Source organism: Arvicanthis niloticus, chromosome 30 (assembly GCF_011762505.2).
Source record: "Arvicanthis niloticus isolate mArvNil1 chromosome 30, mArvNil1.pat.X, whole genome shotgun sequence".
Classification (NCBI taxonomy): domain Eukaryota; kingdom Metazoa; phylum Chordata; class Mammalia; order Rodentia; family Muridae; genus Arvicanthis; species Arvicanthis niloticus.
This window is the reverse complement of record NC_133438.1, coordinates 15433034-15452334: the sequence shown is the minus strand read 5'-3', so window position 1 is coordinate 15452334 and position 19301 is coordinate 15433034. Positions and strand designations below refer to the sequence as shown.

Here is a 19301-nt window from a genome sequence, read left to right as displayed (position 1 = left end):
TATATTAGTACCCGGTATGTAGTTATAAGAGGTATTATATATTACGGAAACATATTATTACTTCAGAGTGGAGAACTAAGATGCTTATTATGTTGAGTCTTTCTATCTACAAACAGAATGTCTCTTCGTTAATAATTACAAACAATTCAGAAGAAGTATATCAAATTGAATCACCAGTCCTCCAATACACAGCAATGAAAAGAAAAAAAAAAAAAAAGAAAAAAGAAAAATGAAAAAAAGAAAAACAAAGAAAAATGAAAATAACACTTAGGTAATATAATTAAGTCTATTTTAAATAGCTTTCAGATGGATTATAATTAAGATATAAAACAAAAAGAAGCCAATAAAGTTTATCTTAATGGGACAGATCTGTAGTCTCAGCTATCTTGGTTTCTGAGGTAGGGAGATCATCAAAGTTAAGGTCTTCTTGAACTTCAGAGAGGACACAAGTGTTGCCTGACATCTTAGCTAGACACTTTCTCAAAATAGAAGCTGGGAAAATGGGGCTGAGGTGTGAAGTAAATTAGTGGTAACGCACTTGGGGTGTGTGTGTGTGTGTGTGTGTGTGTGTGTGTGTGTGTGTGTGTGTGCAGCTCTAGGTTCAATTTCTACAGACACACAAACACTATCAACAGTAAGATAAATTTCATGGGAAGTTAACTAAGGAGTGAACAATGCACAGAAATAATTCAGTCTTTACTCATATGGAATCCAGTTTGTCCTCACTGGTGTAAGTTAAGACTCTGATATTAAATTCTGCAGTAGATTGCCTAGCCCTTCTGAGAATATTTGTACTTGTCAATCAACTACCAAATATTCACTTTGCATATGTGCAGAGCTTGTGATTTAGGGCTGGGTTGTACTTGTCTCTGCCTTGGTCTGACTTTTCTAGAGCAGTAGTCTACAGAAGAAAGACCTTCTGTACAGCTTAGAGTAAATTCTAAAGCAATAGTCTTTAGAATTTTTTATTAGAACAAGATAATGAAATCAACTTAAAACTCCAGATGCATATATTATAAGTCATGACAAATGTTACACGGTGTTATTCAGTAATTAAAAGTTTTATGTGTGAAAAAATTTTTAAAGCATTTGGTTTAATCATGGTTTGAGAGAAAACCTATACAAATAAATTACATAGTAGCATTTTAGTGTTTTGAAAATTCACTCTGTCTATACAGAAAGATTCAAAGTGTATGTCAAAAAATGGAGAGGCTCATGTCTTCATTTCTAGTGAAGGTATGAGTGATTTTTATTTTGAATTAACTAAAGTTTTATAGCAAATGTATCTGCATAATGCATACTAAAGACATTTGCTGCCTCTCTACAAGTTAAAAAAAGAAGTTCTGAGGGAAGTTGTGGCTAAGTTCTTGAACTCAGCAGTTTCATCATCCCCTGGATTGAGATACATTTCACAAGAAGATACATTTCACTGTTGACCTTGACACATGTCACAGAAGGTTTGCAGCAGTTGCCTGCTCTTACCTTGATTACCTGTTAAAAATACATAGGCACCTTTTATTAAATTCAGCTCATCCCCCAATGAGCTTCATGATATTTAGTTTCAGCTGTCGTCCTTAATTTTGGCTTTTTGAAGTAATTGGTTCTTTATTCTTAGTTTTGATGATGTAGTTTGGATAATTTCTATCATCTTTGTTTGTAAGTGATTTTTTTTTTTTTTTTTGGTCAAGATAAATTTTCTCCATGTAGCCCTGGTTGTCCTGGAAAAGAACACACTCTGAGACCCCCAGATCCACCTGCCTCTGCCCCTGTAGTGCTGAGATTAGTGGCATGCACCAACACTGCTAGGCTGTAAGTGAAATTTTTACTTGGTGAGTTGAGGTGTCGGTGTCTCTGATCAGCTGTTGGGTTGATGTGTGTCCCACATTTGTCTAGTCATGGGGCTAGGAGACAGAGGTCCTGGAAGTTTGTCTGTGCCCTCCCCATGCCAGCGCCTGGAGGGTGTCAGGCTATGTGAATTGTTGGGACCCCGCCCAGTGGTTGGGAGGCATAAACTGAGGTCCTGTGGGAAGCCAGAGCTAGCTCATCTAGGGCCCCCAGGTACCACTGGAGTACAGGCTGGATTGGCCAGCAGTTGAAAAGGAGAGAAAGGGAGAGAGTGCTCCGGCTTGCACCCTGCGGGGGTGAGCGTTCTTGGTTGAGGCTGTTCTCTTGCTTGTTTGGGTTGGAGGTCTCCATGGCTGGGAACGCAGAGAAGTCTTCTACGGGAGATGAGACAGCGGCTCTATAGATGAAGATCTGCTCCACTGTCTCCCACAGCAGATCCCGAAGAAGAGAAAGGGTCCATGGTTTTAACATGTTTATTGTCATGGTGGAAAGTAGATGATAAACTGTACCTCTGTTTTCTCAGGGAGGGCCTGAGGTTAAATACCTTTTGCAAGGAGGAGGGTTTGGGAAGGAATGTTTAATTGGCTACACGTTTTGGCCTTTAGGTATCTCATTAATACGGAGATCTGTCTTGAGGCTGGCCTGTAGTCATGCTCTCTACCTGTGGAGGGACACGGGGCATTGTCCTACGTGACTAAAAGGTTCAAATCTATGGAGGTCTTTGGTCTTGTGTCAGGAGCCTGGAGCCTGGGAGCATGGCAAAATTCATGCCGTCCCTTAGGGTCACCCGCGTCCCAACTGGGGTCCCCTCAGGATCACCTGGGGTCTCTGGCAGTTTCCAGCCTGTGCTCAACCAGAAATCAGGCTGCCTTTCATGGTCCTACATTTACTGGGAATTTGGAGAGGGCTGTTAAGCTGTCAACAACCTTATTAGTTATGAATTACGGGCAAAAAGCATAGAAAAAGCCTAGGTTGTATTCCTTCTTGTGTAAAGTCCTTTCCTTTTGATTTATTTATTTATTTATTTATTTATTTATTTATTATATCTAGAGTTGAAATTAGCTTCCAGGAAACACTAAAAATGTACCTTCACTGTATGAAACAATGCAAACTGGCTACACATTAATAAAGAACACACACACATACACACACACACACACACACACATACACACACACACACTTGTAATGTATAAAGCTAGCTGCCATAGCACTATAAAAAGCTATACATACACACAAATGTTTAGTCTAAGACTGACAGTTGACTATAGAGAGTTACTTTTTGTCAATTATGTTCCAATGTAGAAATAGTAACAATATAAGTAGTAGCTTGCATCCATCTGATGTCAGTATTTAAAATACATATCCTGCACTGGTCATTTGTATACAGTAAGCTGACTTTTTCCAAAGGGAACAAAAATCTCTACACAGGATGAGGGTGGGAGGCAATAAAGCAGGGCAAGCGTGTTCCAATGAGCAATGCCCACAGACTCTGAAAACCTTCAGCGATCAATACTTCCAGGAGAAGGAGTGGGGAACAGGCAGGAATAGGTTGAAGATTTAGCTGAAGGCAGGATGAGGAGGAGCCAGTGGATTGGGAAGCCATATGTTCACATGAAGACTGGCTATGACCTGGGCTCAATTATTTCTTAGGTGGCCCGAAGAGAATTTTCAGAGACTAGCAAATGAATTGACTTCCAGATAAGTCCCATGGGGCAGTACAGGTTGTGGAAGCCCGAAAGTATCATGTTCTGGTGGGAATTTTGAAGCCATGTTGTGTGGACCTGAAGGACTATGCTGGAGCAGACGGTTCTGTTTTTAGGGAGGTAAATTTAGGTGGAGGTAAAGGCATACTGTTTTCTTTATCCTGCAGATCAAATGATTTAAATCATAATCTGCAAAGTCTATTTCATACTTATGCTCACCTCCGAAAATTATATCTCTTTACGTTTGAATTGAATGTAAACGGATTTTAATTGTTTTTGCATAACTATGGGTAACAGATTTAAAAAGGAAAAGGAAAAGCTACCGACTACATGACAAGAATCAGCAAATACATAAAACAAAGCAGCGCGTTTCCCAGAAACACTGCGGCATATGTTGACAGTTACAAAAGAATGGCTGCTGTTTTCACCCTTCACACCAGAATAATTTTTTCAATATTTACCTCCCATGTGTAGAGAGGGAAACATATGGGGCTTTACATAATCATAAGCACAAACAGGTGGCTACTTAGGTACATTTAATTTGCAGGCAACATCAATACTGAACAACACAACCAGCCCCACATGTCTCCCAAAAACCTTGCCATGAACGTTCCATTAGCAAATTAAGATCATTAAAACAGAGGGAGGAGCACTCCCACCTCTACCCCCAATGGCTTCAACTACCTTTCATAGTCCTGAATAGAATGTGTTTTCAAAAACACCTTGGCATTTTGTGGCATCTTTTGTTCAAGGCAACTTGGGTGACTGTATAATGTATACCTTGTGAATAGCTGCAAAGAGTGCATGTGCATTTAAATGTGCTTACATCTTTATGCTCTGTACCACTCCCATTTGTGAACAGAAAATTATGCTAGGTAAATTTTCAGCCCTTTATCAAAGCATAGGTTCAGATTCCTGAAAGCAACTTGGAAATATTTCTCCAAAGGTGGGCCACCTAAACATGTCACCTGAGGCTTACTTCCATTTTTCAAACTCTGTGGTAAAACCTGTGAAAATTATGATTGCTGGGAAACTTTGCTCAGTCTATGCTAGGGGCTGAGTGGCAGCTTCTGTTTTTGTCTATTGGACCCAGCCTGAAATATTTAATGTGCTTTAGTTGGCACTGAACTTGTAGTGATGTTACAAGATCTGACCTTACAGTCAGCCTTCAATGACTTTGAACCCCAGAGTATAAAAAATACAAGAGAAATAGTAACCACTGTTTCTTTATATCTTGTCTAAACATGCTATCTGTTTTAGTTTAAATATTATAATAACCTTATAAAATAGGTGATATCATCTCCCTTAATTTTTAGATGAGGACAATGTATCCCCAAGAGTTTATGTTCTCACACACAATGAAGAATGGAATGCACACAAAATGAATGCTAGACATGAACTTCTAGTGCCCAAAGTCCATCAATCTATGGCAGTTTAAAGACCCTCAAACAAAACTTAGTGTGATATTCTGAGGCATGGATGTTCTGTGGAAATTCTGCCCAGCCCTGAAGTCTCCATGTGTCTTTCCATGACATAAAGGACAGGCCCATGTGGGTTGAGAAGACTTCAGGAGTTATGTTCTCACTAAGAGTTTCTGAATCCAGGTGTATTACTCATTCTTATCTTTCCACTATGGAAGAGAATGTTAACATAGGAAAGTCTATATGGCACATTCATTAAGACAGATCCTTAGTTATTGGTGTCAGGTTATAGTATCTGAACTGATATTATGAACTGTATTGTTGTTGAAACATCTCACATCTGCTGTACAATGTCCTTCCAAAAAGTTTAAATGCCTTAAAGAAAGAAGTATTATTGGTGGTGTCCGTTTACCTCATGCAACAGTTGAACCAAAGAAATGAAAATGAATTGGGAGGTTTTCTTATCTATTCTCTACTTCCGGGTAAAAGAACTATTAAAAACTTTATATAATCATTGCAGACCATCTGCTTGGACATAGGATTTCTACAGCCTGGCTTAATCTTACTGAGCTATTCAATTGAACTTCCATGTAGCATTTCCAGGTACCAAACTTGGATTGCTCTTCCTTCCTTTATTGGGTTCTTTTGGAGACTTTCTGCAGCTGGTCTTAGTCAAGAGGAGGGTAAGCAATCACGAAGAATTTTCTATGAAAATTGTAAGATTTCTCATAGGCTCACAGTGCTCCATTATCATCCTGTTTTTGACTAGGAAATCTGGGGAAGATTCAAGAGTTATTATCACGATGTGCTCACTCATTTACTTAAGGACTTTAAGCTTTCTGTTTTATAGGACATTTTATGTACACACTTATAACCTGAGCTTGACCATAGATCTATATGCTAGAAGTTCTATGAAAACACCATGTTTTGGGAGTCTTTATAAGAATTTTCATAGGGATACAGAGATCTACTACAAAATGTCTTGGGGATGCAATAAATTGATAGAAAAGCAACAAGAAATGTGTGAAGTGAGAGATTTATAGACTAATACTGAATAATAATGATGTTTAGGAATTGCAAATCAAACCATATTTACAGATTATCCAAGGGAGTCTCTGCTTTACTGATGGTAAGACAAGATTCACAGAAATCTAAAACTGAACAGTTTATCTCCAAGCCAGCTCTTTCACATGTATCATTCCTTTAAAGAATATTAACATATATCTTACACACACACACATTGGTGGTAAAAGGCCACCACCAATGGCACCTTTCTCAAAGGCATTTAAACTCTTTGGTGGGACATTCTACAATAGACTTGAGACACTTAGCCAACATTTTAATTCATAATATCAACTCAGAGGATATAATTTTCATATATATATATATATATATATAAATATAAATATTATATATACATTATAAATGATTATATTATAAAAGAATTATAGATTATAAAAGAATTATACATACATTATAAAAGAATTCTTTTAGAAACATTTTCACTGCTTCTGTTTATATTTGATTTACTTGGATCTCAGAGGTCAATATTTCTTCATAGTAACAGTATATAAAGTTTATATTTGTTATTTTACATTGGAATATTAAGGAAGTTTCAGCCTCTTGTTTCATTATTATGCATTATCATGTGGCTGAATGATAACTTAGGTGTGAGCAGAAATGTCAGCTCTGCCTCCCTGTTTGGCTTTGTTCCCATGTGTTTGTGTTGGTATCATTTTCAGTACATGGTTCTGGAAGGGCATATATAGTGGTATTAATCTATTTAATGAGAATTGCTGTATTTGGAACTTATAATAATATAATTTTAAAAATCTGTTTAAATATGGCACACTGAATGTACGTGAACTTGATTGGTCAGTACTGGTCTTTCACCTTGCTTTATACATCACTACAATCAAGGCAGAATATCATCTGGTACCAGGGATTAGTGTCAGATAGCTTTAAAAATCATTTTCTTCGCCTGATTTGAAAATTAGCTTTGACAGTCCTATGTGTTTCTACACCCAAAAGGGAAGTTAGATACCCACCTGGAAACAACCTGTGTCAACTTATTATAGGATAGGCAGCTTACGATTCATAATAATAATGACAAGTTGAAATGCATATCTGTGATTAAGCCGTTGTACTTTTGAAAGCCAAAAACCTTACTTATGTTTCTATGAGTTGATGATAAGAAAAGTTTATTCAAAAGTTCACAACTTTGTGAGACATTCATGTTTTATTAATATGAACAATTTTATGTTGCTGTTTTGAAAATTACATTGTATCATGCCTGAAAATTGCTGACCATGGTGAGCTGCTAATAAGTTAAAAAAAACCTCCAATACTGCAGATATGAGAAGATGATGAAGAGAAGTAGGAAAGTTTTAGTTCAAAACTATTTTAGAGATGGAGGAAATTGGTTTGGTTGGAGCTAGGAAAGAAGCTTGGTAGTTATACTAAAGTAAAAAGAATCAATAATCTTTTGAAGGTTTTCATGTGGTATATTCAATGTCACACTCTGATATATTTTGAGGAGATACAACTTTTAAATTTATTTTATATTTTTTGAAAATTGATTACAGAGAAGAGAAAAGGATAGAAAACTATCTGATGAGAATAAATTCTAGACTAAGAACTAACAGAATGTTCTCCTGTCCCGTGACTGTGTGACTCTCCATGCCTGTGACTCAGAATAAGCACACTCTTCTTGTGAACAATCTCTTTGTAAGTCACATGTGTAACAGGGAGACAGATTGGCTTGGTGGCTAGATGCAGAGTGTGATGTCACAGCTCTGATTAGAGATATTGGAGCTATGATTAGGCTGTGAAAATTGTGACCTTTTCCATGTTTTCTAATGACAATGTTTCCTTTATTGCTCCCACAAGATTACTGCGAAGACAAATGATACATATGAGAAATATACTCAGATTTGTATATCTCTTTTTAAAAAGTTTCTCTTGTTAGTGTTTTGAAAATTATTAAGAGCTAGTTAAGGGCTGACAAGAAGGCTTGGCTTTGATCCATAGCACACATATCATAGAAGAAAGGAACCTAGTCTCTCAAGTGCCTTCGGCCACACATGTCATGGCCTTGGCCCTCTCATACATGTATGTACATATGAAAATAATAAAAAAACTATAAGTTATAACTCTATCAAGTATAAAATAAAAGATTTGGAAGAATAAATTCACCTATTAACTAGCTTCAACACTTTATTTCATTTCCTTATATTATTTTTCTCACGTTTCATGTTTGTTTCTTAAAAAAAAGACCTTCTTAATTCATGAATAACAGTTACAGCCAAGAAGATGGCTCAGCAGGGAAGTTCATTTGTCATCAAACATGATGAGTCTTTGGGGGCCCACATGGTAAAACGTTAAAAACCTATCTGCTGTGGGTTACCTGCTAACTTCCACATTTCCCATGGCATGTGTGTCATACACACATGAACATGCAATAAGTAGAAAAATATGAAGAATAAATCACACATATTATTAGAAAAAAGCATGTCCATAAAAGGTCCTCTAATTATGAGTGTATCACAATCATATCTCTAAACATTGTGACAGGGTATCAAAGGGGACTACTAGAGAGAGTTGTTTAGTTTTCTCTAGATAGTTTGCCACAGAAATGAAGCTTAAAGGGAGCATGGCTTCAGTAGACATGTGTGTGGCCTGTCTTCTATGAAAATATGCTCTCATTATTGAAGATCAAGAAAAATTCTTCCCCACTATCTGAAAATTATACCTAAAGAATAAATGGCCATGATTTTTGAATCCAGTGCTCAGATAAGTCAGTAGGTATGGAGAGCAAGCCTACTGCATAACTAAGAGTAGGTGTATAGATTTTCTCTATTATATTCTGTATGGAAAAAAGATGGTAGAGGTGAACAACTCCACAATATATCAGTCTTGGTGGTGTTTAATTTCTGTTTAGCTTCTTTCATTGTAAGTTAAATTTCCAACCTGCCATTATGCTCAGTAAAAGCAGACCTATCCCACTCTGTGTGATACCAATGCCTACTTAGTAGGAGAGCCTTTTGGATTGGTTGCAATAGTAGACGAAGAGATCCATTAATCAAATAGTTTCACTGTATCCAGACACTTAGTATGTTAACCTGTGTGCTATGTCATGTTCTAAGAGAAGACATATAAATTCATAGATACAGCTTAGTCTTGCAATAGGACCCCCAATAAGATGGCATGAGGACTGTGATTTACCTGAAATAACAGTAGTTCATGGGGGTCAGGATGTTTCTATTTCTTAATTTGTTCAGTCTACTATTACCTTAGGCAAAATCTACTCTTCAAGAATGATGACTCTAAATAATTCTTCAGTGGCTCAGGCCATCCAATTGATAAAGCAGAAATAAGACTATTTTTATGAACTTCAGGACAGATATTAAGAAAACATGTTCCACAAAACTATTGAAAATTTCTATTTATTAATAATGATTGTACAATCTTAGTAGTAACCCTTTATACTAAAAGATGAAATTATTAAGCTATTACTATACAAAAAGATGAGAGTAAACACATGTGGGTACATACATGATCACACAGAGATTCAAATCGTATAATAAATTCAAGAATACAATGTATTGGATTTTGCCTGGCATGAATCCCTAAAACAAAACAAAATAAAACAACAACAGAACAAAGTCCTTCAAATAAAATGCTCATTTTTCTTGTAGTCTTCATGTATACCATGTGGTAGATTAATATAGTTAAATGTATAGAGGTTTTAAGTACAGAGGATTAGGTTTTAAGTTCAGTGATAGAGTGCTTGATTATTACATACAAGTCACTGACACCTTTTCAAAAATTTCTACCTAAATATGATATAAATTCCTTTTTGCTTAGTGTGATCAAACATAGACTTAGACATAAAGAAAATTTCTCAAAAAAATTAAAGGATAATTATCAATACATATAAAAGACATCACAACCTGAGTTGCTTGTTATACACATAAATTTAATTAGGATATATTTATTGAATAAATCATTGAATTATTTCTCTAGCCTATATTATTTAAGCTTTATAAATATGCTATCTTCTTAGAGCATGCTAGTATATAATATGCTCATTAATCTATTTTTATAGGAGAAAACAAGAATGTTTTATTTTCTATTGAGTATATCAAAATATATTTAACAAATACATTTATGAATATGATACAAAGGATGCATGCCTACAAATGGAAAAATAATTTAAATAAACAGGTTGCATTATGTAATCATACAACTATAATAACTATGCCTTAAATAATATTTATTCAAGAATATTGAAAAAAATTCAGAATGCGAAATTGGTAAGATATCAATTATTATGATAGTGAAAATACTGAAATTTCAGTAGAAACATTAGAAAAGATTTTCTACTACACAACTTCTGTACCCAAGGCTAAGGGAACATCAAAGAAGATGGGGTGGGGAGATTGTAACAGTCAGAGAATCAGAAAACCTGTAAAACTGTGTCTCCTAGAAATGACAGAATAGTCTCACCCATAACACCTTATCAATATGTACTTGAACAAGACCTGGAGAAGCACACTTTCAATAAACTTGCTAACATGAAAGGGGAGGATATCAAGAGGCCCCACCCCTAGACAGAGATCTATAGGCAACCAAGGGATGTGGAGAGCAGGAGAAATAGTCTTCCTCAGGAGTGAGCCTTTCAGTTGGTTATCCAATATCAACTGGTCAGCACTGAAATCATACACTATTAACGCTAAACAGATTGAGAAGATTGTATTTATAATCACACACACACACACACACACACAAATACACACCTCATATGCTTATACTTGTACAAAAATCAGTCCAATCAATAATCTAAGCTACAACAGTTCCATAAATCTTTGTGAGGAGCACTGATATCCTAGAATAAATTATGTTATGATTTATTAATGTGTGTTTTTCTCCAAGGATTCTATAAGAAAAGATAAATGGGAAATTGTACATGTCAAATTCCCCTTTGGAGAGTCATAGGGCTTCAAATGTAGCTAAGAACTCTGACATTAATTAGAACAATTTAATTATTGTTCATTATGGTAAAGTATCCACAACATGAAATATATTTTAAAGCACATGGCTTGGCTATATTTAATACATTCATCCTCTAGTTGCAGCTGTACAGTGTTTCAATCAAAATCTGACCAAATCCATTTACTTCTGGGAAATATATTCCATTCCTTAATCCAGTGTGTCTCCAGGAGAATACATACATGGAAAAATTAATCAAGTCTTCTCTTTTTAAAAATTAGAAAAATGTTGAGAGTATGAAGCCTTTTCTCAAAAATCACATTGGCAGTCAGGATGGCACATATCGTCATCAGATTTCCTATTTCTAAGGACAGGATATTTGGTTTTTCAAGAAGCTTCTTCTTGTTTCTATTTCTGTTCCTGTTCAGATGATTTAATAATTTACAAGTGTATTCTGACATTCTTCCTGGAAGAGTTTAAGATTCAAATAAGCATCTTAGGCTGAGGATATAGTGCAGTCAGTAAAATGGTTGCATACCAACCATGAGGTCCTGAGTTCTGCGCCAAGAATCTAGGTAAGACAGTTGGGCATGATGGTTTGCACCTTTAATCTCCCTTCCTGGGAAGTGGAGACAGGGAATCCTTGGTACTTACTGGAAAGCCAGTCTCACCTAATTAGTGAGCTCTAGGCCAAAAAGAGACATTGTTACAAAGGGCAGGGTTCCTAAAGATGACACAGAGATAGTCTTTTGGCCTCCACATGCACACTCATGTCTACACACTCATGTTTACACAGGAGCATAAAATAAGTACTTAATATTTAAAAGTTATACTATGCTTATGATATGGATTTATCGTCTTGATTTTCTTATAATAACTTTAATTGTAATAACGCTAATGCACACAATTCTGTTCTTAGGTCTCTTTAAGGTCATGGCTGATAAAACTCCATACCTGACAATGGAAGAAATCACAAGAACCATTAATATCGGACCCAGCAGACTAGGTCATCCTTGCTTTTATCGCTTGAAGGACATAAAACTAGAGAATCTCACTATTAAGCAGGGTGAGCCAATCCAGTTCAACTCAGTTGAAGAGATTAATGGAGAAACGCTGGTGAATTGTGGTGTGGTCAGGAATCACCAGCGCCACTCATTTACTTTGCCATTGTCACAAGAAGGAGAATTTTATGAGTGTGAGGATGAACATATCTATACCCTAAGAGAAATTGTCGAATGGAAGATTCCCAAGAACAGAACACGGACAGTGAAACTTACAGATTTCTCAAATAAGTGGGACTCAACCAATCCATTCCCAGAAGACTTTTATGGTACACTGATTCTCAAGCCCGTTTATGAAATCCAAGGTGTTCTGAAATGTAAGTATCCACCGAGGATGGATCCTGTGTGAGTGTGCACTGTTTGATTTGCGCTAGAGAAGCTTTAGAACCTGGAGAATGGAACTCTGTCCCTGTCGTTCACTAGGTCTCTTAGACTTAAGTTCTCCATCTGTACATCTAATCACAGACAGCACTGCCTTAAAGAGAAAATTATGAAGTGGGTATGCACATATATTATAAACCATTTAGTGATCTCTCCAAGCATTAGACAGTAAACTATCAAATACAAGTAAACTAAAATCCTCATTTTTATTGCTGGTAATTAAGAGTTAGTTTTTAGAACAAGGATCAGAAAGCAGTATTCTTTAGAGACCCTTATTCTTACCTCACGACAACTTTTGTTTCGAACTCTTAGTCACTTATGACCGGTCACAATTTCCTTTAACAGATTTCCTGAGTTAGCAAAGATGATATGTTAAAGTATTTTTCATATTCGTGTATTTTATTATGCGATTTTCATTGATATTTTCTAATATTTTAAAATATCTGCCGAGTCCATTCTTATTTCAAATATTTCAAACTTATGGCATATTAATGGGAAATCAATAGAGTATAGAATTCTGAACCTGGTTGTAGCCAAGTATGACAGCATATCCAATAACACTAGCTTCTCTGGAGGTTGAGGCAGGAGGATGGCAAATTCAGGCCTGCCCAGGTGACACAAACAGTACAAGGCCAGTCTGGTCAACTTAGCAAGACTCTGTCTCAAAAATAAATAAATAAATAAAGGAGTAGAGAATAAAAAAAAGACTATTAAGCTGGAAGATGTAGAACATGTGAGAATAATAATTCTAGAAGAAAATTCAGCTGGATGTTAAGAGTTCTGTTCAATGGACATAGCAATGGGAAAGACAGGAAACAGATGTACTTAGTATGTGCAAGATGTACCATTAGCAGGGTCTAGAAGTCTATTGGAAGCCAATTTGGTCAACTGGTCAACTTTATTCTCAGCCTTTGATTTCATCTACTGGTTAGATGAATGTGCATTCATTAAATATGAGCAGCAGAACAGTGTTTATTAGAATAGTTCAGGTAAATTTAAATAGTTTTCAGCTATTTAACTAAGAATCAACCTTTGGTTAAACATCCTTCATGAAATGTTTAACCAAGGTTTCTACTATGTATGAAAATGCAATTTTTATGCTCATTATTCTGGGTAATTTTCTGTGAGAAATTTTAAATATCACTTCTTATCTATATCGTTAGCTGTCTGAGATGAGCTTGCATGTATACAGGCTGTTTCATGAAAATAAAGGATGAGAACCCATCATAAGTGACACATTTAAAAAACTTTTGGGTTATAGATAGTGTCCTCTAAATATGACAAGGAAATGATGCCTTGACTCTGTCGTGGTCTTCTGAATTGTTTTTTTAGATTGAGATCAGCTGCTTCTTGAATTTAAAAGACATTGCACAATTGCTTTCACTGTGCCTGGGTATCAGGCAGAGTCTAAACCCCTTAGACTTGAATTCTTTTTCCCCCAAAGTGACAGGAAAAAGAACTGGTCAGAAGAGGTAGGATGTTTTACAGTAACCTTAGTGGAAGATGGAAAATTATCTAAATAGCTATGAAACATTGATTTCCTGAAAAGAAAAACATGACAAGTATTGAAGAAAAGGGAATACAAAGATTTCACCCTCATGGCTGGTTTTTAATATATTATTAATGTGACAATTTGTATCCCAGAAAAAGGAAAAGAAGTGGAAACAAATTATAGCACTTTGCATGTGTGTCAAACAACCCTTTTAACAGGGGTCACCTAAAACCATCAGAAAACACAAATGTTTACAAGTCATAAGAGTAGCAAAATTACAGTTACGAAGTAGCAATGAAATAATTTTAGAGCTGGAGGTCACCACAGCATGAGGAGCTGTATTATAGGGTCACAGCAGTAAGAAGGTTGAGAGCCATGGTGTTAAAGGGAAACACACGTTCTTGGATTCTGGTCAAAACTCCTTTACAGGCTTAATACCTTCCTGGCTATCAGACACACTAAGATATTGATCAAAGAGTTACCACATTTTCAGGAGAGGTAATGATATAAAACCTGTAACTACTGGTCTCATACAAGTATTTTCAAAATGTGGTTTTGCTTACTAAAAAAAATAAAAAGTTCATGTAATGAGGCACATGGAAGTTTCAGTATTTACAAATGAAAAATTGAGTTATGTAAGTTTGTAAGTTATAAAAATAGAGGTCTTGAATATTGATTTCACAAATCTTACGTCTTGATGCATGGATTAATAATCAGATCCTTCTTAACTAAAAATTTTTAGCATCAAATAGAACCTTTTGTCTTTTGGAGGAAAGCTTAATGCTACCCCAAGCTTGGTAGCCCAGCCTAGTCTTCGTGAACTTATATAAAAATACGAACTCATGTCATAAACTCAAACTTTAAGCAAATAGGAGAGTCAACAAAATCATTTTGGATATCATATATTAGATAATAAATGAATAGGAGAAAACTACTTTTATTTGTTGTTTCCTACGGCCTTGAGCTTCACCTCTTTCTTTCCTTGGGGCGTTCCTCTTGTTTCTGTCATTGAATTTAAGAAAGGTATTTCCAACTTTTATAAAAACCAAAAAAGCTAAATAATAACCAGAAAGATATGACAACATTACATGCAAACCTTATAGTTTTGACAGCTCTCCAGTTTCTCCTATACTCTCCTACTCCAAGGTAACTCTTACTGCTTCCAAATGATAGGAACATGAATGAATTTTTAAGTCGTGGACCATTTTAAATAGTAACAATTGCCACAATATTTGAGAAAAGGAAGAGAAAGAAGGGAAAGAACCCACCCATGCATTTTTCCTGGAGTGAAGCTATTAGTCGATCTCTCTGTGGTATAATTTCTCCCTGAGGCCATTCCTCCTGGAGTTCCCCTACCTTGTAGTCCAACCTTAATCTGTCGCCATATAGAGAGACCTATTATGTAGGGCCTTCCATTACAACCCACACTGGCAGTGCCTTCTTCTGCCTTGCTATCATATTGAGTAGTTATTTCCACAAACAATAAGGAATCTCTTCTTTCTTCATTTTCTTCTAGTTCTGACAAGACCCATACTCCACATGCTTTCTAAGTCAAAAATCTGCTGGTTTGAAAACTCTTTATCCCCTACACTCACACACCAAATGGATTGCCTTTGAGAGACTGGGTGTCCTGTGGTCTTGGCTGTGGCTGTGGCAGGTCTGAACTTTCATAGTGATGACAATTTTGCATCTGGCAACTTAGGCATTTGTTTTCTGAAAAGACATTTTGTGCTAATGTCTTCTTATTACTTTGTGCTCTGCCTGGCTTTAACTTTCACTTGCACATCAAAGCCTCAACCCTAAACTAAGACTTTTCCCTTTTGCCTCCTTGACTTAGTTTACCTTCATGGAAAGTTCCTTCACACAGTCCCACCACCATGATGAATTTTAGATTTCAGCTTTCATATTTTTACTATCTAAAAAGTATATCATATATAGTTTTAAATGTTAGTTAGCCCAACTTAGCTTTAATGGTGCAGTATTTTAATCCAGAGAAATTTCTATATTTTTTATAGTTTTAATGCATTTTTATCCTTTATTTGGTTTCCTGTTTTATTTTGTCTTCCTTCATATTTTGATCTATCAGTTTAGTTAAGGGTTTCCTTGAGTTCCTGCCAACTATTTGTCATGTGTCCTTATTTACATCTCACATGAAACAAAGCTTCAGTTCTGTAGACTTTCTGTGTTGATGAGTTCTGGCTTTTCCATATAGCTATCCCATGCTGGGCATTACTGCGCCACTTCTATTATTTTCCTCTGGAATTTACATAGTTCCACTAAGATTTTATCCTCCTGTTTTCTGTGGTTATGAAGTTGTTGAATCCAAATGATGAGTATCTGAAGGACTCACCATGATCCCTATGGTTTTAGTTAACATGATGATTTGTATATGCTTGGCCCGAGGAATGGCATTATTTAAGTAGCTGTGGCCTTGTTAGAGTAGGTGTGGCCTTGTTGGAGTAGGTGTGTCATTGTGGGCATAGGCTTTAAGACCCTCTTCCTAGCTGTTTTGAAGCTAGTCTTCTAGCAGCCTTCAGATGAAGATGTAGAACTCTCAACTCCTCCTGCATCATGCCTGCCTGGATACTGGCATATTGCTGGCTTGAGGATTATGTACTGAACCTCTGAACCTGTAAGCCAGCCCCTATCAAATGTCGTCCTTATAAGAGTTGCCTTGGTCATGGTGTCTGTTCACAGCAGTACAACCCTAAGACAGATAGTATTATTGTTTTCTGACTTAATCTTCTTTCCAGTGGCCCAGGGTTTTGAGGTCCTGTTTCCTATGAGAGGTTGTAGCAGAGTTTCCCATTGTCCTTAGAGACTCAAGCTTAATATTCAGACATTTGAATACACTCCCCTTTTTGCATCCTTCATTTTCACATTTAAATGACTCGTATGTCTCCAATTCCCAAGCATTCTGTGGGACAGGAAAGGCTTACTTTTTATCCTTGTCTCTGTGCTCAGGCACATGCTCATTGCTTGTCCTAGTCAACCCAACCATTTCACTTTCTTACAGCTGGTCGCTGTCTCCTTCACATTTCACTTTGCTGCTGTCAGATTTGCTGGCTCTAACTCTTTTTGTTTGTTTCTTTGTTTTGTTTTGTGTTGTTTTTCTCTCTTTCTGTGTTACTATTTTATCTTTGTAGTAAGTTTGAGGGTTAAGAGGATTACAAAGATATATTTCACACATAATCCTCTCTGTGGCCTTAACTTAAACCTTGTCCAGAATGTTGGCTAGACCTACTGTGAATTCTGAAAGTACTATGTGATATTATTGCCAATATTACTAAATACTTGTGCATACTTGAAATAAAGCTGAAAAATTTTACAAAGTAATTACCAGGAAAATTCAGGCAAAAGTGGAAGAACTAGAAAGCAAATTTTAATTTAAGAGTCTGGAACAATGCAGAGCTGCCAATGGGTAAGTAATTATCACCATTCCTATTAAATACCAATATAGGACAAATATAATTGGGGGAAAATCAGGGCTATAATTTATAAGAACTTGGTTTATGTAGAAACTCCACACCCCCTCCATGATCTCAATAATAACATCCAGGCAAAATTTTAGTGTATTCTACAAGAGAAAATTATGTATCCAAGGAAACAGGTATAACACAAAACCAACCAAGATTATATATATATATATATATATATATATATATATATATATATATATATATATATTGTTTTTTATCTTAAAAGATACTTTTTAGTGGGGACCACAACACTTAGACTGAAATAAAAGTGTCTCCCTGGTGGGCCATACAGGAAGGCACAACCCTCTGAATATCATTTGTTCTATACAAAGGGGACATTGTCTGAAAGAACAAGGGGAGGGAGAGGGAGGAGATGAGGGAGAGGTGAAATAACTCAGGAGTGCAAGTCTTGGTTTGTTAGAGAAAATGAAATCAAATTGTTTTTCATAACAATCAGCTTTGGATAACTTGATAACTTACCCAGCTAGAATAATTCATATTTGCCCAGAAGGAAAATTTGGAAAGTCTAAACTACAGTTGTCAAGTACATATTGCTGCTACCTCAGTCTAGTTTCAAACTAGAAAATTTGCAATACCTCCAGGACTGCCTCTCATGCTGAGTTACTGCAGTCTTATCTGTCTGTCATTTTGAAGTCAAAGACAACACTTCTGCAAGTGACATTTTTTATCCCAGCTAACACTCTCTCTAGATTGTTTTTATCACAGGAGAAGATTCACGTTTCCAATTGTAGAATAACAAATGTTTATTAAAAGAACTCATAACGCACTTGCACACACATACACATGCACACAGACATCCACACACATGCACACATGTAAGTGCACATATACATATACACTTAAACAACTATAACTATTTTTTACAAAATACAAAATAATTTTTAAATTTATTTGATATGTGATTTTTCCTCTTCGTACTATGGATGTCTTAAATAAAAGCAGTTGACACTGTTTTCTGAGAAAAATGAAAGCAGTAGAGATCTGGCGTCAATCTTTTGATATAACAATACATACCATAGGAATAGTTACATCTACTCCACTTTTAAAACTTAGGATATCAAGTTTTGTTTATTTGCTCAGCCTTAGAAGGGAATTTATTTGCTCCTGCTAAGAAGGGAATGTTTTAATTCAGAGCAAGAGGCATTGCAACATCTTTTCAAGTTATTTGAGCATGGTATTCATAGGTAGAGATTTGGGGGATGTGTTTGTTGTCTTTAGTGTTGCCTGTTTCATGAATTTTGGAAGCATGCTGTGTTACTTCTAATGATTCTTCTGTTCTCTCCCTCTTCTGTGTGTTCCCATGACATGTGTGTTGTATCTTCTGTAACACAGTTCTTGGCTACTCTGTTTGTTTCGTTTCAACCCTTTTGTTTTATTGACTTATTTTCCAACTTCTCAATTCTTCTTCTTGGCAGTATTTAGTCTATTGTGTAATTCATCAAGTCATTATTCATTCCTGTTCCAGCTACTTTCCCCCTAAATTTTCTATCTCTCTCTTACATTGCCCATCCTTTTCTCATCAGTCTCTGTTTGCATATTGATCAGTCATTAAATATTTGGTATGATGTTTTCAAAATTTCTTCCATATTTGAATTTGGTTTGTTTCTTTATTGCTATTGGTTTGCTGATAAGCAGAGTCTTGTGTAGCCTATGCTGGTTTGAGGATAACCATGAATTACTGCTTCCATGTCCTAAGTATTGGGATTACAAGCCTGCATTCAGCTTGAATTTGCTGTTGATACAGCCTTGTTTCATCAAATTTGTCTTTTGTCTTTAACAGCATATTGTATAGTTATTCACATAGGAAGTCAGAAAGGATGGTTCAAGTGAAAGAAACGAAGTTAAATAGCTAACAGTGTGAGGTCTACCTTTCTATAGCTAGCGAGAAGGCGGTTTGTTTGTTTT

At 36.0% G+C, this 19301-nt stretch overlaps 1 protein-coding gene across 2 annotated transcripts in view; it reads left to right on the top strand.

Moving 5' to 3' along the window:
• The window catches only part of Themis (thymocyte selection associated), a 185130-nt gene that overhangs the window by 72080 nt on the left and 93749 nt on the right, over nucleotides 1-19301 (top strand). For both annotated transcript variants that reach the window (XM_076927960.1, XM_076927959.1), the window contains exon 3: nucleotides 11882-12340. In XM_076927960.1, coding sequence (XP_076784075.1) covers nucleotides 11882-12340 — 459 coding nt within the window. The remainder of the gene's footprint in view (nucleotides 1-11881; nucleotides 12341-19301) is intronic.